At 44.7% G+C, this 17844-nt stretch overlaps 3 protein-coding genes across 3 annotated transcripts in view; all 3 read left to right on the top strand.

The window, feature by feature from the left end:
- Positions 1-17844, top strand: part of LOC121927766 (protocadherin alpha-3-like) — a 205707-nt gene that overhangs the window by 135805 nt on the left and 52058 nt on the right. The window lies entirely within an intron of this gene.
- LOC121927767 (protocadherin alpha-2-like) overlaps positions 1-17844 on the top strand; it is a 76113-nt gene that overhangs the window by 6221 nt on the left and 52048 nt on the right. The window lies entirely within an intron of this gene.
- Positions 16640-17844, top strand: part of LOC121927764 (protocadherin alpha-C1-like) — a 91832-nt gene continuing 90627 nt past the window's right edge. The window contains 1 exon segment of the mRNA XM_042461631.1: positions 16640-17844. This exon segment is cut by the window's right edge and continues 9 nt beyond it. Coding sequence (XP_042317565.1) covers positions 16681-17844 — 1164 coding nt within the window. The 5' untranslated portion in view covers positions 16640-16680.

The following is a 17844-nucleotide window of genomic DNA, read 5'->3' as shown; positions in this document are numbered from 1 at the left end:
ACCCTCCACACCCACTAGAGGACATTTGGAGGCATTTTAGAGCAATTTCTTTTTACCCTTGGAGGGGTATGAGGTGCACAAAAAGATCCCTGAGTGTACATGTGGCCCACAAGCTCCATTGTACATACCTGTGATCTAAAGGTTATAACCGTTTACTGCGGGCTTTACTGTCTCTCCATTTTCAAACTCTGTCCTCAGCAGGATATATCCAGAAATTCTTTCGACGAGGCATTTATACATCTGCGGCTGGCAGATAGTAGTAAGTAAAGATATTGTCCATTGGCTGCTATTTGTTTTTCCTGGCAGCTTTTTCATTTAACAAAAGGTGTTGACCTTTATGCAGTTAAACAAGTTAAATATGTAAAACTATTTTGTTTACTGCTGAGGTATAAAAGAAGAAGTATAAGCTCGTGCAATGAGATGTATTATGTAGTACATAATGGTGTACCTCATCGTCACATTTACTCCCTCCTTCTTTTTTTTCCCATTAATGATTATTGTATTTCACAAAATGAAAGGAACTGGCTTGGGCTAAGAGCATATCTGCAATATGAGAGAGACTCAGTAATAAGTAGACCATATCGACTACTAGGGCCCCAAATATGGGTTTGTTTGTTTGTTTTGTGGCTTGATTCTGCCCGAACAAATAACTCAAGATTTCTCCTAGCTTTGTTATCAATGAATGCACGATTTATGGATTCTCACATTTTGGACATTGTCTTTATCCTTGTGGAATGCTGTTCAGGTTTTTTAAAACAAAATGGTAGATGTTAACATTCTCTTGGGTAAAAAATTAATCTGTTTCAATTTGCAGATAGTCAGTCTTCAGCCCATGATTTAACCACTGTCTATTGACCTTCCTTGTAAAGCTTCCTAGATATTTAATTTAGATTAAATATCTAATGAATTTAAATGTCCCAGTTAGCATCCTGTATTATTATAACAAATGGAATAAATGGATTAACTTTCAGGCTTATTATTATTATTATTATTATTATTATTATTATTATTATTATTAATATAAAGCTTAGCACCTTAATGCTATCATCACCTTCTATATTGTTAAAGTGAATCAATTAAATGGTTTGAAAGCTTTTCCAAGGGGAACTCATTTTCACTAAATGAGAACTAGTGAGATGTCTATTACCCTAAAAGGTGGGATGTGTGTGTTAGGGTTTCCCATGAGCAGTGTCAGCATCTCCTTGAAATTTGGGGGGAAATTATGCTGCAAGAGGAGGGTAACTTTGGGTATTTTTTTCCACCTATGTATACTAGTATAGTGCATCCGTGCCATATGCAGGTGTTCCATACACAGCTTTCAGCTTACGCTGAAGCTGCCCTGTGTGAAAAGAATGTCATACATGCTGCACCACATGCATGCACCCCATTGTTTTCAATGGAGTTCAAGCATACCCATTTTTTGCCTTATGTGGGGTGGGGGTCCAAAACGGAGCCCTCCGTAAGGAAAGGGCCCATTGTACTAACTGCAGAGAGTACCCTGGTTTCAGTGAATAAAACGATATTATTTAGAAATATACAAAAACCAATGCAACTTTAAGAACTATACAAAGCTATCAGAAAGAAAGGTGTGGAAGGTTGGACAGAGAGGCATGAGGAGTTAAAGAGGGCAGTCATTTCCAGTCCTGACTCCTGAAGAGAAATCCATGGAAAACAGAATGGCTCCGATAGCATCTGAGGGTTACACAGAGAGAGTGGGATGGAGTCCTGATCTGTGAATAGAGCCGCTATCTGCGAACACAAGGGCGGTGAAGAAAATGGCTATGGCTGGGGTAGATTTTTATATCCTATTTTATACCCTCAAGGGGTACTTGAGGTTACCAAACAGTGTAACAGATTCTTTTGATGGTTTTCTGTGGAATTGACAAAAGCTGATGGTTTTAACTCCAGAGTGATAAAACATTGATTACATTTGAGACAGTCCCTGGATGGTTGGACAGGAAGGGTGAATAGGAACACAGCATGAGATGAGGCGAAGAGTATGGTCTCTAACTCCTTTGGAACAGGACTTGCTTTGTTTTCATTGTGAGAGGAAATGTGAAGAGCCTGAACGGAGATGGAGTGATCATCAAACCTATTTAGCATTTAGTATAGTCCTAGGTCTCATTCATGTCCTCAGGCCAGCGTGACTCCTTACATGTGTAACTTCCTAGTTTCCACAGGCCGTTGTGACCTTTCAAAACATGAGCAACGCTAAATATTAATTATGAAACCTTACATCCAGTGAGAGAGGTGTAGGCTATGCTAACAAGTCCTTTTAATTGATTTTGATATATACCATATCCAAATCAAAGAAGCTAGGTGATGACAAGCCATAATTAGCCTTCTTATTAACTGGTTTATTCCAATGAACATTTGATTGTGTCTACAGGCCCTAAATCCCCTAAAAGCACTAGATCCAGTTTGATCTTGGAAGCTAAGGAGGTCAGCTCTGGTTAGTACTTGGATGAGAGACCACCAATGAATACCAGGTGATGTTGGCTATATTTCAGAGGAAGGAACTGGCAAAACCACCTCTGAGGATTCCTTGCCTAGGAAAACCCTATGAAATTCACAAGGTGACTTGAAGGTGCGTGTGCCTGTGTGCACGCATACACACATGTATGTCAGTGCAGGGACTACCCATGTATTGATTGCTTTTTCATCTTATTCCTTTCTTTCTTGATTTTTTTTTGCCTATTCTTCATGAGCCAATTATACATTATCTGGTCTCTAAATATGTAGATACTATTTGCCTAGCTCCTATAGGAAGTAAAGACGGTCATGGATGGACACCTGATATCAATGACAGAGAGTTTCAGGACATATATTCACATCCTGTTGTTAGACTTTACCTTCCTGCAGTTCTGTAAGACAAATATACATGGCATAAGCCAGTGATGGCGAACCTATGGCACGCGTGCCAGAGGTGGCACTCAGAGCCCTCTCTGTGGGCACACATGCTGTCACCCTAGCACAGTTTGCCAGAGTTTCTTACTAGAAAGCCAGAGGGACGTGGCACTTTGCAATAAATATGTGGGGTCTGGGTTGCAGTTTGGGCACTCGGTCTGTAAAAGGTTCACCATCACTGGCATAAGCCTTTATATACCAGGCTTCACTATGATAATTTCTTCATTGATATGCTATATTACTATAATAAATCTGTTACGGTATTACAAGGTCTCTTGCTGCTTTTTATGTAACCAGCAGATACAGATATACCTCTCCCCATGTCATTTCAAACTAGGGAGTCAAATATTATCCTCAACTTGGAGAAATCTGATCCTCCCTGAGAATCCAGATCAGTCTTTTAAATTTATTTCAAGAATTTTCTATTCAATAGAAAGCAAAAGCCTGTTGTATTCACATAGAGTGGTATTATCCTTCTTTGTCCAACCAGAGTAAAGTAAGCTATCAGCTGGGATATCAGACTTCCAAAGGCACTAGGCTCATTGGTGTTAATGTCTAAGGTAGAGAATGCTGCTGGCGCACAGAAGCTGCTTAGCAGCTCATCTGCTGAGAGAAGTACCTGCACTTTGGGAGACATGATTGAGACTCTTCTAATCTCTACTGGCTGCCCAGGATAATAATGCTAGATAGGAGGGAGAAAAGCAATAGCCATCAAAGATGAAAATAGAAAAGTACTGTTCCAGTACACTCTTGATTTGTGCTTGTGTATTCGTTAGAAAGACAACAAAGTTCAATGGAGTTTGACTTTGAGTAAATATAAAAATTGGAAATATATGTGATGCGTATAAGACAGAAAGGGGAGAGGGCTTTAATTCACCTAGATCCTGAATGTGGAAAAGTCAAAGTGGTTGGATGTGTCCCACTGGTCACATGATTTTCCTTCCCATGAAATTCCTTTGCCTCGGCTGTGTCAGCCCAAGGGCTTTGTAAGGGCTTGATTATTACTATGATTGATTTTGAGAGAATGCCAGAGACTAGGATGCTAGATGCTGCAGAAATGCAGTCACAGCATAATGATGAAAGATAATGAGACAGCATAGGATCAAATTGCACATGAAAAAGGCCAGTAGCAAGCAAGCCAGGAGTAGGATTTAACTCTAGTCATAGTCAGAGCCAAATTATACTTTCTCTCTCTGTGTATGCTTATTACTATTTCTCTTTAGAGCATTTAACTTATATTTTCTCTGAAAACAGCTTAGAACAGGAAATCTATAATAATGCAAATTAAATGTTCCTACTGTTAATGATTATTCTGAATTCTTTTACAATCTTCTGTGAAAGCTCAATGTATCTTCATGCATGTGGTTCCCCCCTCTTTTTATTCAATGACTCTGCTGCGCTGTCATTGTGGTCCTAGCTAGACAATGTATTATAAAAATAAAATGCCACATAATGAAATGTCAGCATCTACTTCTACAAGGTGAACCAGCTGGCAGTGGATTATCCATTTGCATTGAAAAAGCAGGAGAGGGGTCTGGAAACCTATTAGAGAAAGTTGCAGGAGGTCAATGACAATGAAGGGTCAGGCACTTGCCTAATGTTCTAATACAAATCCCTCACTCTCTGTGCTTTTTTTGGAGACAGAAAAGCAGCAGCAGTCAGGTTCAGTGATGGCCAGTTGGTCCTTTGGTGCTGAATCCACTCCTGAGTGTTAATCTGTAAGTAAGGGGGCTGTCCAAGGTGCTGAATCTGAGTTGTGTGTGCTATAGAGGCAAAACAGACTCGAGAAATAATCCACCTTGAGACTACTTTAACTGCCCTGGCCTAATGCTAGGGAATTCTGGGAACTGTAGTTTTGTGAGACATTGAGCCTTCTCTGTTGGGAACTACAGTTCCCAAAATTCCCTAGCACTGAGCCAGGGTAGTTAAAGTGGTTTCAAGCTGGATTATCTCTGCAGTCTGTTTTGGCCCACAGTTCTTAGAATCTTGGTTTTCAGTGTTTTGAAGTTTAAAACACAAAACATATTCAGTGTCCCAGTGACACAGAAGCTACCAGCCATCACTAGGCTGAGTTTGTGTGTTTCATTGCATGCAACTTTTTGGGTCTCATTAGTTGTTCTCTGGGAGTTTTCAGGTGGAAAACCCTGAATCAGTTCTAACAACAGAAGAAACAATATTAAGATGAAGGTTCTGAGGACTCTCAATCTCTCTCTCTCTCTCTCTGCATTTGTGGGTTTGAAAAGGGAAGCAGATTCAAACCAGGTAGCTATTAAGAAAGCTTAACCAGGCTGATTTTTCTCCTTCTCCAACCACTGAGGATTAGGTTCTTGTTGTTGTTGATGATGATGTTATTTTGGCAATTTCTAGACAAGGCTGAAATAAATTAGCAAAATCCAATACATATATAGTCCGAAGTAACTTTCATTGAGTGCCATGGAACTTTCTCTAAAGGATTGCAGCCTGAAAGAGGCATTTATGAACAAGGCAGGTCATGCAAGCAAGCCTTCTAAGTCACTCAGGGTTCTTTCTATATAACCTCTATGAAAAATAACCGCTTGAGATTACCCAATCAGTATTTTTGTTTCCACTTTATAACTTCATTGGTCTATGAATTCCTCATGTGGCCAAAGATTAGTGCCATCTCCTTAGCCTTTTTTTCATCCGTCAATATCACTAGGCAATCCAACTTGCTGTTTTATGCTATTGTGTTACAGTAAGCCTGCTATAATCTGTCCTATCTTGTAAAATTATCTTGTGTTCGTTGTATTTTGATGCATTCATTCTATGGTGATACACAGCATTTACCTTTCCCATTTTTCAGTATGTAAACAAATCCCATCTGTGTGCTTCCTTTTGATGCCTTCTGAGGAGAAGAAAGGCTTGGCTCTGCTTTTGTTCCTTGTCTTTTAGCTTTCCGCTGCCTGTAATAAATCTCTAGTCATTGGCTGTGATGAATCTCATAGACTGCATACATGGTTTGTCTGAGAAATGCAGGTCAGAAGCCAGATGCTGTTTCTTGGCTTTGGAAATGTAATTGCCTGACTTGTGCCAGTGTAATGAATGCTGCCGCACTGGCAACCTTTGTCTTCAGTCCACCAGTTGGCTTGTAAAGGCTTTGTTTTCCTAACCTTATTTTCAGTAATCTTTGTCTGTATATCTATCCTTTCTTTAAGATACTAGGTAGATTTCCCCCTCCCACATGTTTATGGTTTTGTTTTGATTTTTCTTGATTTGTGAGAATCAAGTCCATAGGCTTTAAAGTAACATTAGCCAAGTGTTTCACAGTGTTTAAGGGTAGTCCTTAGTAGACAGAATAGTAATAGGCTTCCGATGTCAAATAATAGACTATGGCCTGGTACAGACTAGTGCTTTGGGTAAATTGGTTTGGAGCCAATTTAAGGCTCCGTCCAAATGCGCCCAGCCCTACTTTTGGCACCCGTGTGCCATATTGCCATGCCCCCATCCACACGGGCTGCATGATGATGATGTGCGGGCATCCAAGCGCCCAAATGGCACTCATCGGAAGTGGCATCATCATGGTACACAAGCCCCACGATGATGCCCTTAAAAAGAAGCTAGAATCATAGAACCATAGAGTTGGAAGAGACTGCAAGGGCTATCCAGTCCAACCCCCTGCCATGCAGGAAATCCAGATCAAAGCATCCCCGACAGATGGCCATACAGCCTCTGTTTGAAGACCTCCAAGGAGGGAGACTCCACTACACTCCTAGGAAGTGTGTTCCACTGTCGAACAGCCCTTACTGTCAGGAAATTCCTCCTAATGTTGAGGTGGAATCTCTTTTCCTGCAGCTTGCATCCATTGCCTAGAGTGGCTCCTTTTTAGGGAGCACATCAGTGCCATGCCGTGTGGCTGGCAAGGCACTGACAAGGGACAAAAAAGGGTGGCATGGAGCCACCTGTCTGTATCCCCCCATAATCCACTTAAAGTGCTGGTTATTCTTCTCTTGATTTTATAATATGGAATTAGTGGCAGCTTTTTCTAGCATATACAGCTTGGGTTCCAGTTATTTGGAGGACTGTATCTCCCTTTATGAGCCCTCCAGAGTTTTGAGATGTTCCAGAGTGGCCCTTCTCTCTGTCCCACCACTCTCTCAGCTCATTTGGTGGGAAGAAGGGATAGGGCCTTCTCTGTGGCTGCTTTCAGGCTCTGGAACCCCCTCCCTAGAGAGGCCAGGATGGCCCATCCCTGCTCTCCTTTCAGCGGCAGATAAAAACATTCTTGTGCTGTCACACTTTTTCAAACTGGCAAGGGTTGGGCTTTAAAAGCTGTTTAGATTTTAAGTTTTTAACATATTTAACATTTTAAAGCATGGGTGTTTTAACTTTTAGCATTGTTTAAATGTTTTTTTAAGTTTTATCTTCATACATTTTCATGTTTTTGTATTGTTTTAAAATGGTATTGTTTTTAATTTGTTGTTTGCCATCTTGAGTCCCTGTAATGGGAGAAAGGAGGGATATAAATTAATATAATAATAATAATAATAATAATAATAATAATAATGACATATTTAGATTTCTGAGGGGAAAAAACCCTAAAATACATCACACCTGAGGGTCAAATGTGACAGGAAATAATTGACTCTTGAGTCCTGTCCCTTGGTTTGTAAAAGCTATGCAGTCGGCCCTTTATATACATGGATTCTTTATCCACAGAAGGTTATATTTGTAATATGCATATTAATACACACACACACACACAACTTGTAGGATTTCTTGAGCTAATGTCCAATTTACAAGAATTCAGTTTCATTTTTTAAAGACAAAACAAATTTGACCATATTTTTGTGCACATTTTTCAAATGACACATTAAATGGATGCATCACCATATTGACTAAAGCATGTTTGCTGTATATTTTAGAAAAGTGTTTTTTTCCTTTGCAGTTGCTGAACATGCATGTGTTGCTGAACTCCATTTTGCCTTTTATGGAACACTTTACAAGTCCAGAAATGTACATGTTTCAGACCACAAATTGTTTTATCATTTCTGTGTTCACTGAGGGGTGTATAAATAGGGTATATACATTTTTACAAAAGCTTGATGGAGTAATTTTTTCATATGACCCTGTGTGCTATGTGACATACGAAGTTCCATGAACTAATTTGAAATCAAATATCAACTTCCTAACCTGTGTATGAATTAACCCAACCTATTTATGGAAGAAATATATATAATGACACTATGGGCCTGTACAGAGAGGCCAAAATAATGCTGCTTTGGGTCACTTTGGAGGTATGTTGTTTAAATGACACACTCACCTTAAGAGGCCAGAACTTAGAACTGGAGCATGGCTTTGGTGCGGCTTCTGGCCTCTTAGGATGTGTGCATTATTTAAACAGCATACCTCCAAAGTGACCTGAAGCAGCTTTATTTTGGCCTGTCTGTACAGGTTCTATATTTAATCCACACATACTTTCTTACATAGCAGGGAAAAGAACAGTAGCAATTTGGACAATAGGAAGCAGCACAGACTAATAAGAACTAGTCTACATATTGTGGTTGTCACATAAATGTAATATTTGTTATGGTATTATTCACGTGGTGCAATATTTTTCATGTGGTGATTTGCTACAGGAAATATAGTATATCAGTGCTGGTTGACTGCAGCCATTTCCAAGATGACTGAAGAGCAGGATTGGGCATTATATGATGAAGTTCTATGATTATCTGTTGGTTTTTCAATTCATTCCTTAGCATGTTCGTAGCTTGAGAGTGCACATCCAAGCCCTCCCAGATTTCTGTGCTGAGACTGTTGTGCTAGGAATTTACATTCGTTGTTACTCAGTTCTTTTGGAGACCCTGAAAGCTGTTTCTGCTGCTACAGGGTAGATTTTGTTTTTTAAAACTCCTTCTCACTTCCACCGGGTGAGAAACAGAAGCAGCAACATAAAAGCATGGTAATCATCTTCCTTTATGTGCTAATTTAAGAGAGAAATGCTTTAAGCTAATAACAACTTGGTATATTACACCATTACAAATCACATCATATCACAGTTCTTTATGTTAGGGTGGAAGTGTTAAATGAAGAGAGAAGAATAATTTCCCATTTTTGCTGGACTTGCTTAAGAGCAAAGAGATTTTGGAAGATCATGTTAGTAACAAGTAAAGTCTGCCATTGAACCCTCTAATGTTTTTGATGACCTGTACAAAAATAATGCCTTTCAGCCGTTAGGAACTGATTTTATACATGTTACCCACATAAATGTTGTCAATGCTTATATATAAATGTATGTAGTAGGTTGTTCAAAATTCTTTGCACGGTGTATTTTTATCCTTTATAACTGTATGCTAGAACTGTGTGGCCTAAATAGCTAAGAGCACCAGATCCTATCTGATTTTGTAAACTAAGCAGGCTCAACCCTGGTTAGTACTTGGATGGGAGACCAGCAAGATCAGGTGCTGAAGACTATGGCCTGTTACAGACTGCCAAAATAAAGCTGCTTCGGGTCTCTTTGGAGGTATGCTGTTTAAATGATGCATGGGTCCTAAGAGTCCAGAGGTTGTGCCAAAGCTACACTCCATTCCTAAGCACCAGAGTGCAGCTTTGGTGCAGCTTCCGGATTCTTAGGATGCATGCATCATTTAAATAGCATACCTACAAAGAGACCCAAAGCAGCTTTATTTTGGCAGTCTATAACAGGCCAATATTTCAGAGGAAGGAACTGGTAAAACTACTCTGAGTATTACCTGCCTAAGAAAACCCTATGAAATACATGGGGTAATCATAAGTTGGCAGGCAATATGAAAGCATACACAAAAAATACAATAGGTCTGTATGATTAACTGCATATTGGGGGTCAGTTTGAGGCTAAAAATACTAGGTAGTTTTATATCTGCCTTGTGTGTTCATTTCAGCAGATATTTAAACACAGGGTTTTCTGATTCATAACTCTGACTCTTAGATACTATATTACTCACAGAAGGTCGATATCAAATATCTAGTCAAGAACTAGAGTAGACCTATCAAATTCATGGAGTTTACACAAACATTGACTTATCACCCATCTGTTTAGTGGGTTTCTAGTGGGAACTAGCAGTTGGCTTTAGTGCTGAAATGGAAAGCAAATTTGAAGTCAAAGGCTTTCATGGCTGGCATCCATAGTTTTTTGTGGGTTTTTCGGATTATGTGGCCATGTTCTAGAAGAGTTTATTCCTGACGTTTCGCCAGCATCTGTGGCTGGCAGCTTCAGAGAATAGCAATCTTTCTCTGATAGGAGGAGGAAATTAGAAGAGACAGAGGTAGTTTAGTAAGTGTTGGATTTTAGTATGTCTAAATGGTAGAGAGGGGTAGAGGTATAAATCTGTTGTGTATAAATGTGTTGTGTGGAAATATATCTGTGGAATGGATATTGTAAAAACAAAAAATTAAGAAAATGAAAAAAATATTAAAGAATAAAAGTAAAGAATCATATGTGAGGGGAAAAAAACCTATGGAAAGCAAATTGTTTTAACATTGCCTGTTTTGTCAAGGTTGCCCAATGAAAGAAGTAAAATCAAGTATATAATGTTCATAACTGGACTCTCTTTAGTAATTTTTGCCAGCACATCCACCCCAAGCAATATTTTATGTGCCCCAAGCAATATTTTTGTTTTTAATATTGCTGTCTAGCTTTGCTCTTCACAAATTAAAGCAAAAGCTAAACCAATATATCGAACTTTGTAAAAGAATGAATTAAAACAAAACACAGGTAAATATCAGTGTTTATAAACAGCAATAGCCAGAAAACCCATTCTAGGGAAAAGGAAGAGTCGCCCTGGGCCTCTTTGCTTGCCCCTGCAGTTCTTATAGGGATTTGTAATAGATGCCATTTTATCCTCCAGGAAGTAGTCCTCTTTGAGGGGCTTTCAGTCTTATTCAGTTCCTGTTGCTGCAGTGCCATCTGATTGTCTAAGCAAGGGTTGTGATGGCTCTGCACTGATTTCTGTCTCTGGTTAACCCTCAGTGTAACATTTCTGGCTACCAGCGTACCCTTCTGCAATCCAAAACTTTAAACTCTGGACTATTTTCTCCCTCACGCCCTTACAGAGGTGCCCTTTCTCACCATAGCAGATGGCAGAGGCACAAAGCTTCCTTTCTGGCTTCTCTCGGGCAGAGGCTCAGGGGCCTTGTTCCTCTCCCTGCTCCTTCTGTCTCTCCTGAGGAACGCCCTGCTCCCATTACTTGGCACAAGTGCGTCCAGGAGGTGAATGGGGTTCATGCGCTTCCTGCTCCAGCCATTGCCAACTTTCAGGGTGAGCAGATGTTTTAATCTTCCAGGACATGTCTCTGGAAGTATATTTCAACCTTCTGTCCAGGAGGAATTTCGAAATGTCTTCCATTTTGAGCAGGATGAAGAAGCATGGCTTAACATTTATATTAGTGTTCTTAGCTTTTAGTTGGTCATGTCCTGCCTTTATCTTCAATGTCTTACATTATGTGGTGCATTGTCCTCCTTTGCATTTATGACATCTGGTCACCCTGCCAACTCTTGTGCAACTAACTCCCTTCAAGGGTATCACTGCGCTGGGCTGAGCAAAATTCTGCCCTCCAAAATGGAATTTTCCTTCACTCGTTACTTATGTGTCACTGGGCGCACTGATGCACTGTACAGGGATTGTATTGCTCATGTGACTGTGTGGCTGGTCACACAGGGCCAATGGGATGGCAGCTGGGCAGGAAGAGGGAAGTAATTCCAGTCTGGGGTGGAGTGTCCCTACAATGGAGGGAGGCAAAAAGAAAAAAGAAGTGTAGCTTAATGCTGCATGGTGTGGACTGCCCATGGATATTTGGCCTGCCTTGGGAGTGGGCTGTGCAGAGAGTGGGCTTTTCAACCAGTCAGGGGAAAAACAGTATCACTCCTTTATCCTGTCCATCTGCTCAACCCCTAAATTAGGCTGATTTCAGCATGAACTCTTTTAAGTCGAGTGAAGTGTACTTGCATCAGTAGCATTGGTGTAACTAGAGTTGGTGTCACCCGGTGCGGTAACTCATGATGTTACCCTCTAGTCTTTCCATTTTGCACCATATAGAATCCTTAGTAATGCTTTTTGTACTTGTAAATCGTAATTCCCATATACTACTGAATGTAATGCTAATAGTTCTGAGATTAAAAAAGAACTAGCAAAATTAAAATTACAGTATCATATGCACAACCTAAACGTATTTACATATACACAACGAAGATTTGGTAAATATGTGATGTTGTTAAAGAAAATGTAAAAAAAAAATAAAAATTTCAAAAATTTCAATTTTTTTAAAAATTAAAATTTTGAAATTGAAATTTAAAAATAATCTGGGGCCACTCCTTTCTCCTCCCACTGAGTTCCCCCCCCACCACTTTCTAAAGAATTTTAAAGGGAAGCAGATGAATGTCACAGCCTCTTTCTGCCAAAATGTAGGTGTCTGAGGAGCAGTGGTGTCACCCTCCTTTAGGGTGTGGTCCGCCTGGTGTGGTCCGCACCGCCTGCACCCCCCCCCCCCCCCCTGACACCATTGATCAGTAGTGGGGAAGCAACATTTCTCTCCTTCCATCCTGGATGGTTCTGCCCCCTTCACATGTTCACAGCAAACTGGGCTTCCTTCCCAGGCCTGGTGGAACTTCCAAGTGGTGGAAAAGAAGGGACCCAAGGAAGCTTTCCATTCAGCAGTATTTCCTTTCCCTTTCGAAGAGCAAATGCCCAGAGCAGCAAAAGGCAGGAAAGCGCACCTTAGATGATAACCAATTCATTATTTGGTATAAACCGGTGGTTGGAGTGGCTGGAGGGTTGGATTCCTAGAGATCAGAGTTCCAGTCCTTGCTTGGTCATGGAAGCCCACTGGGCCAGCCTTAGAGGGATGAAGGCAGTGGCAAATCCCCTCTGAGGAAACCGTGCCAAGAAACTCCGAGGGCTGGTCAAGCCTGAGGGCAGGGAACCGTCCAATTAAAAAGATTGTATGTACAGCGCTGTGTAAATTTACAGCGCTTTATAAATAAAGGTTAATAATAATAATAATAACTTGAAGGTATACGACAACAATGAATGATTTTGGGAAAGCCAATCCTATGCAAGGATATCTACTGGCGAGAAGGCCCACTGGACTCAGCTGTTTTCATTTGTCCCATAAGTGCACATCAGAAGGCAGAATGCTTGCTGGGAGGGAAAGACAGCATTGGTTGAGGTGCCCCTTTCGAGAAAAAGGTGGCACCAAAGGCTGATTTGTGGCTGAGGCTGTGAAAGGTGGGGATGGAGGAAGGAAGCTGTGAAGGTGATAGAAGGGCAAAATTGCGACACCTCTGGAGCGTAGGATCTTATACTTTGAAGGACTTGATGGTAAAGAGTCCTCAGTCTGCCTCCTTGTCCCTGCTGGGTCTTTTCATCCAAAGGAAAATCAGCAAGTGAAGCTTAGAGAGCCTGCATGGTGTATTTTGTGCATTTTGGTTGGTCAATTAAGGTATCATCATTTTGTGGAGTTTGTGGTGTTAAACACTGGGAAGAATGTTTTGATTGTGATGTGGCAGCTAGAAAGACTAATGTGGTTCTAGGTTGCATCAATAGAAGTATAGTGTCTAGAATAGATCAAGGGAAGGAATAGTGCCGCTATGTTGGTCACTGGAATGGACTGGCTCAGAGAGTGGTGGACTCTCCTTCTTTGGTGGCCTTTAAGTAGAGGTTGAGCATTGGACTACCTCTACTTGGAGACCAGGGTTTGAGTACCTGCTCAGCCATCAAACCCACTGGGTGACCCTGAGCAAGTCACATGCTCTCAGCCTAAGAAGAAGGCAATGGCAAACCTCCTCTGAACAATTCTTGCCAAGAAAACCCCATGACAGGTTTGCCTTAAGGTCGCCATAAATCAGAAAAGACTTGAAAGCGCACAACAACAAAGGCATCTTTCAGTTGTGCTTTAGTTGTGTATCCTGCATGGCAAAGTGTTGGATTAGATGGCATATGTGGTCCCTTACCGCTCTAGGATTCTACAAAGTAATCTGTTTAAATAATACATTTTTAAAAATTAAAAGACTTTCCCCTGTTAACCCTGGGTTGAGTCTCAGGTTAATAATCTGTTGCATCTTAAGGTAGGTCTATGGAGAAGACACTGCAGTGCTTTCATCTAACAAGAGAAAGAGACTTCTTTGTACACTATGGTCGAAAACACATGGCAGAAATAATCCTGTTTGGGACCGCTTTAACTGCCCTGGCTCAATGCTAGGGAATGCTGGGAACTGTACTTTTGTGAGACATTGAGCCTTCTCTGTCAGACAGCTCTAGGGCCACAACAAATTACCATTCCCAGGATTCCCCAGCACTGAGCCAGGGCAGTTAAAGTGATCTCAAACTGGATTATTGTGCAGTTATGGACCTGGAATGTATGGAATGGAAAAAATAGGAGAGGAAGGAAGGCAGCTTCATCTTCCAAAATTTCCTAAGACAATTCCCTGCAGTCCCAAGGGAAACTCTGGGTCTCTGCTTTTTAGCCTCATCCTTCTGAATGTCTGAAGTGGGGTGGCCAGATGTCCTCCTTTTCTGGAACATGTCCTCCATTTCAATCTTCAGTCCAGGAGGAATTCCACAATGTCCTCCAATTTGAGCATGGCCGGGAAGCATGCATTTATATTGATGTGAGCATTTAGAGCTTCTTCTTCTTCTTTTGGTCACTAGTAAACCCACAAATTGAACAAGCTGAAGAGGCCAATGCGATTTTAGGCTGCATCAATAGAAGTCTAGTGTCTAGATCAAGGGAAGTAATAGTGCCACTCTATTCTGCCTTGGTCAGGCCTCACCTGGAATATTGTGTCCAGTTCTGGGCACCACAATTCAAAAAGGATGTTGAGAAACTGGAGCGTGTCCAAAGGAGGGCGACCAAAATGGTGAAGGGTCTGGAAACCATGTCCTATGAGGAACGACTTAGGGAGCTGGGGATGTTGAGTCTGGAGAAGAGAAGGTTAAGAGGTGATATGATAGCCCTGTTTAAACACTTGAAGGGATGTCATGTTGAGGAGGGAGCAAGCTTGTTTTCTGCTGCTCCAGAGAACAGGACCCAGAACAATAGATGCAAGCTACAGGAAAAGAGATTCCACCTCAACATTAGGAAGAACTTCCTGACAGTAAGGGCTGTTTGACAGTGGAACACACTCCTTCCTCGGAGTGTAGTGGAGTCTCCTTCCTTGGAGGTCTTTAAGCAGAGGCTGGATGGCCATCTATTGGGGATGCTTTGATTGTGATTTCCTGCATGGCAGAATAGGGTTGGACTGGATGGCCCTTGCGGTCTCTTCTAACTCTATGATTCTGTGATTCCCTCAGAGTGTGGTGGAGTCTCCCTCCTTGGAAGCCTCTAAACCTGGACGGCCATCTGTTGGGAGTGCTTTGATTGTGATTTCCTGCATGGCAGAAGGAGGGGGTTGGACTGGATGGCCCTTGGGGGCCTCTTCCAAGTCTAGGATTGTATGCAGTGCCTCCTCGTCGTCCTCCTCCTTTGCGGTGGCGACCTCTGGTCCCCTTGATGGGAAGGTGAAGAAGGGAAGGCTGTGGGGGCGGTGGCCCCATCCCATGTGGCCGAGGGGGGGGGGGCTGCGGTCCAGGGAGAGAGAGAGAGGCTGCGGAGGAGGAGCAGAGCCAGCCCTTCCCTCGCAGAGCTACAGCGGTGGCATGGCTCCCTCCCGACAGCCTCCCGGGGGACCCTGGCTGAGCAGGAGGCCGATCGATGGATCCTTCCCCCCTCCTTCCCTGCCTGCCTCCCAAGGCTCCCGCCGCCCAGGAGGCAGGACATGACCAAACCCAAAGCCCTGAAACTGGTGCTGCACATAGCCATCCTCCAAAGGGAGGGCCTTTGGACTGTCCTCCTGGACAGGTGGTCGAAATGGAGGACGTGTCTCCTGCTCAAAGGGGGGGGGTTCCAAAACGTCCTCCATTGTGGATGGAGGAAAAGGAGGACGCGTAGTCCCCTGCCTGAGAAGGATCGGGGCTTTTTGGGTCGGGGGGAAGCCAGGAGCAGAAGGAGGGGGTCGATCCTCAGCCCTGACCAGACCCTGGAGGGGAGGCAGGGCCAAGGAGGGTCCCACCCTTCCTCCTCCTCCTCTTCCTCCTCCATCCTCCTCGTGCTCCCCCTCTTCTTCCCCTCCTCTTCCCGTTCCGAGGCTGTTTCTTGGCGGCTCCGGCGGTGGATGCCCCCCCAGCCCCCCCTTGAGCAGATTCCCCTCCCTACAAAGGAGGACGACTAGCCCCACCCCTCCCAAAATGTAGGACACTGGAGAAAAAAATACAGGACAGTACATCACACACACACCAAAAACCCTCCGACACAATCGGATGATCGTCACCCCCTGCTTTTGAGCGATGCCTGGCTGGGAAGGAGGAGGGCTGGGCTCTGGGCGGGGGTCTGGCGGTGGGCGCCCTTCCCGCGGGGGCCTCCAGGCGGCGCTGTGGACCGGTCCCTCCCTGCCAGGCAGCGACGGGGCGGGCGAGAAAGAGGCAGACACAGAGAGAGAGCAAGCCTGCATCTTTCCATCCTTGCCTCCCTCCCTCCTTCTGCTCTTTCTTCCCGCATGATCTCTCCTCCGAAAGGCATCGGCTGCTGGCTCAGCAGAAGGGACGCGGGCGTCGGCAGTGGAGGAGGACGAGGAGGAGAAGAAGGAGGAGGAGTAAGGGCTCCATGATGCCCGGGGTCGGGAGCTGGCCGGGAAGGAGCTCCTCCTCGGCCTCGTAGCCCTTGGAGGGAGGGAGGATGCTCCCTTCGGGGAGCTAGGAGGAGGAGGAGGCCGGGGAGGAGGAGGAGGAGGAGGCCGAGGGGTCCAGCATGCGGCTCTTGCTGGGGGCGTGCTGCCTGGTGCTCTCGGTGCTGGCCTTCCTCCCCTCCGGGGCCAAGGGGCAGGTGGAGTACTCGCTGCCGGAGGAGACGGGGCGCGGGGCGGCGGTGGGCAACGTGGCCCGGGACCTGGGCCTCGATCCCTCCAGCCTGGCCTCCCGCAAGCTCCGCTTGGTGACCGGGAGTGCCTCCGGAGGGGCCTACTTGAGCCTGGAGGCCTCCACGGGGGCCCTCTCGGTGGGGGAGCCCCTGGACCGGGAGCTGGTCTGCCCCCTGAGGCCCTCCTGCACCCTCAGCTACGAGCTGGTGCTGGAGAACCCCCTGGAGCTCTACAAGCTCCACCTGAAGGTGCTGGACGTCAACGACCACGCGCCCGCCTTCCCCTTGCGGGAGTACCACCTCAGCGTGGCCGAGTTCCTGGCCCCCGGGGCACGCTTCGCCCTCCCCGACGCCCGGGACCCCGACGAGGGGCCCAACGCTGTCCAGAGCTACACCCTCCTTGCCCCCGGCGACGACGACGGCGGCGGCGGACACTTCCGGCTGGCCATGCAGACCCGAGGGGACGGGAGCCGCTACCCGGAGCTGGTCCTGGAAAGGCCCCTGGACCGAGAGCGGAAGGCCACCCATCGCCTGGTCCTGACCGCCAAGGACGGAGGGAACCCGCAGCGCTCCGGAGAGGCCCAGGTGGTGGTCACCGTCCTGGACACCAACGACAACGCCCCCGTCTTTGAGCACTCCGTCTACAGGGCCAGCGTCTCAGAGAACTCACCCAACGGCACCCTGGTCACTCGGGTGAGGGCCACCGACTTGGACGAAGGGCAGAACGGGGAGGTCGGCTACGCCTTCAGCAACAGTACGCCGGTTGAACTCCGGAGGATGTTCCGTGTCGACCCCCGGACGGGAGAGGTCAAAGTCGTCGGGGCCTTGGACGTCCAGAAGCCCCAGCTGGAGATGTTTGTGGAAGCCAAGGACAAAGGGGTCTTTGGGATGTCCAGCGTGGCCAAGTTGCTGGTGGAGGTCACTGACGTCAACAACAACGCCCCGGAGATCACTGTCACATCCCTCTCCAGCCCCATCCTTGAGGATTCCCCACTCGGCACGGTGATTGCTCTCTTGAGTATCACTGACGAAGACCCCGGGGAGAATGGTAAGGTC

The sequence above is a fragment of the Sceloporus undulatus genome, chromosome 4, assembly GCF_019175285.1.
Source record: "Sceloporus undulatus isolate JIND9_A2432 ecotype Alabama chromosome 4, SceUnd_v1.1, whole genome shotgun sequence".
Classification (NCBI taxonomy): Eukaryota; Metazoa; Chordata; class Lepidosauria; order Squamata; family Phrynosomatidae; genus Sceloporus; species Sceloporus undulatus.
The sequence above is the reverse complement of the archived record's forward strand: the minus strand, read 5'-3'. Positions and strand labels throughout refer to the sequence as shown.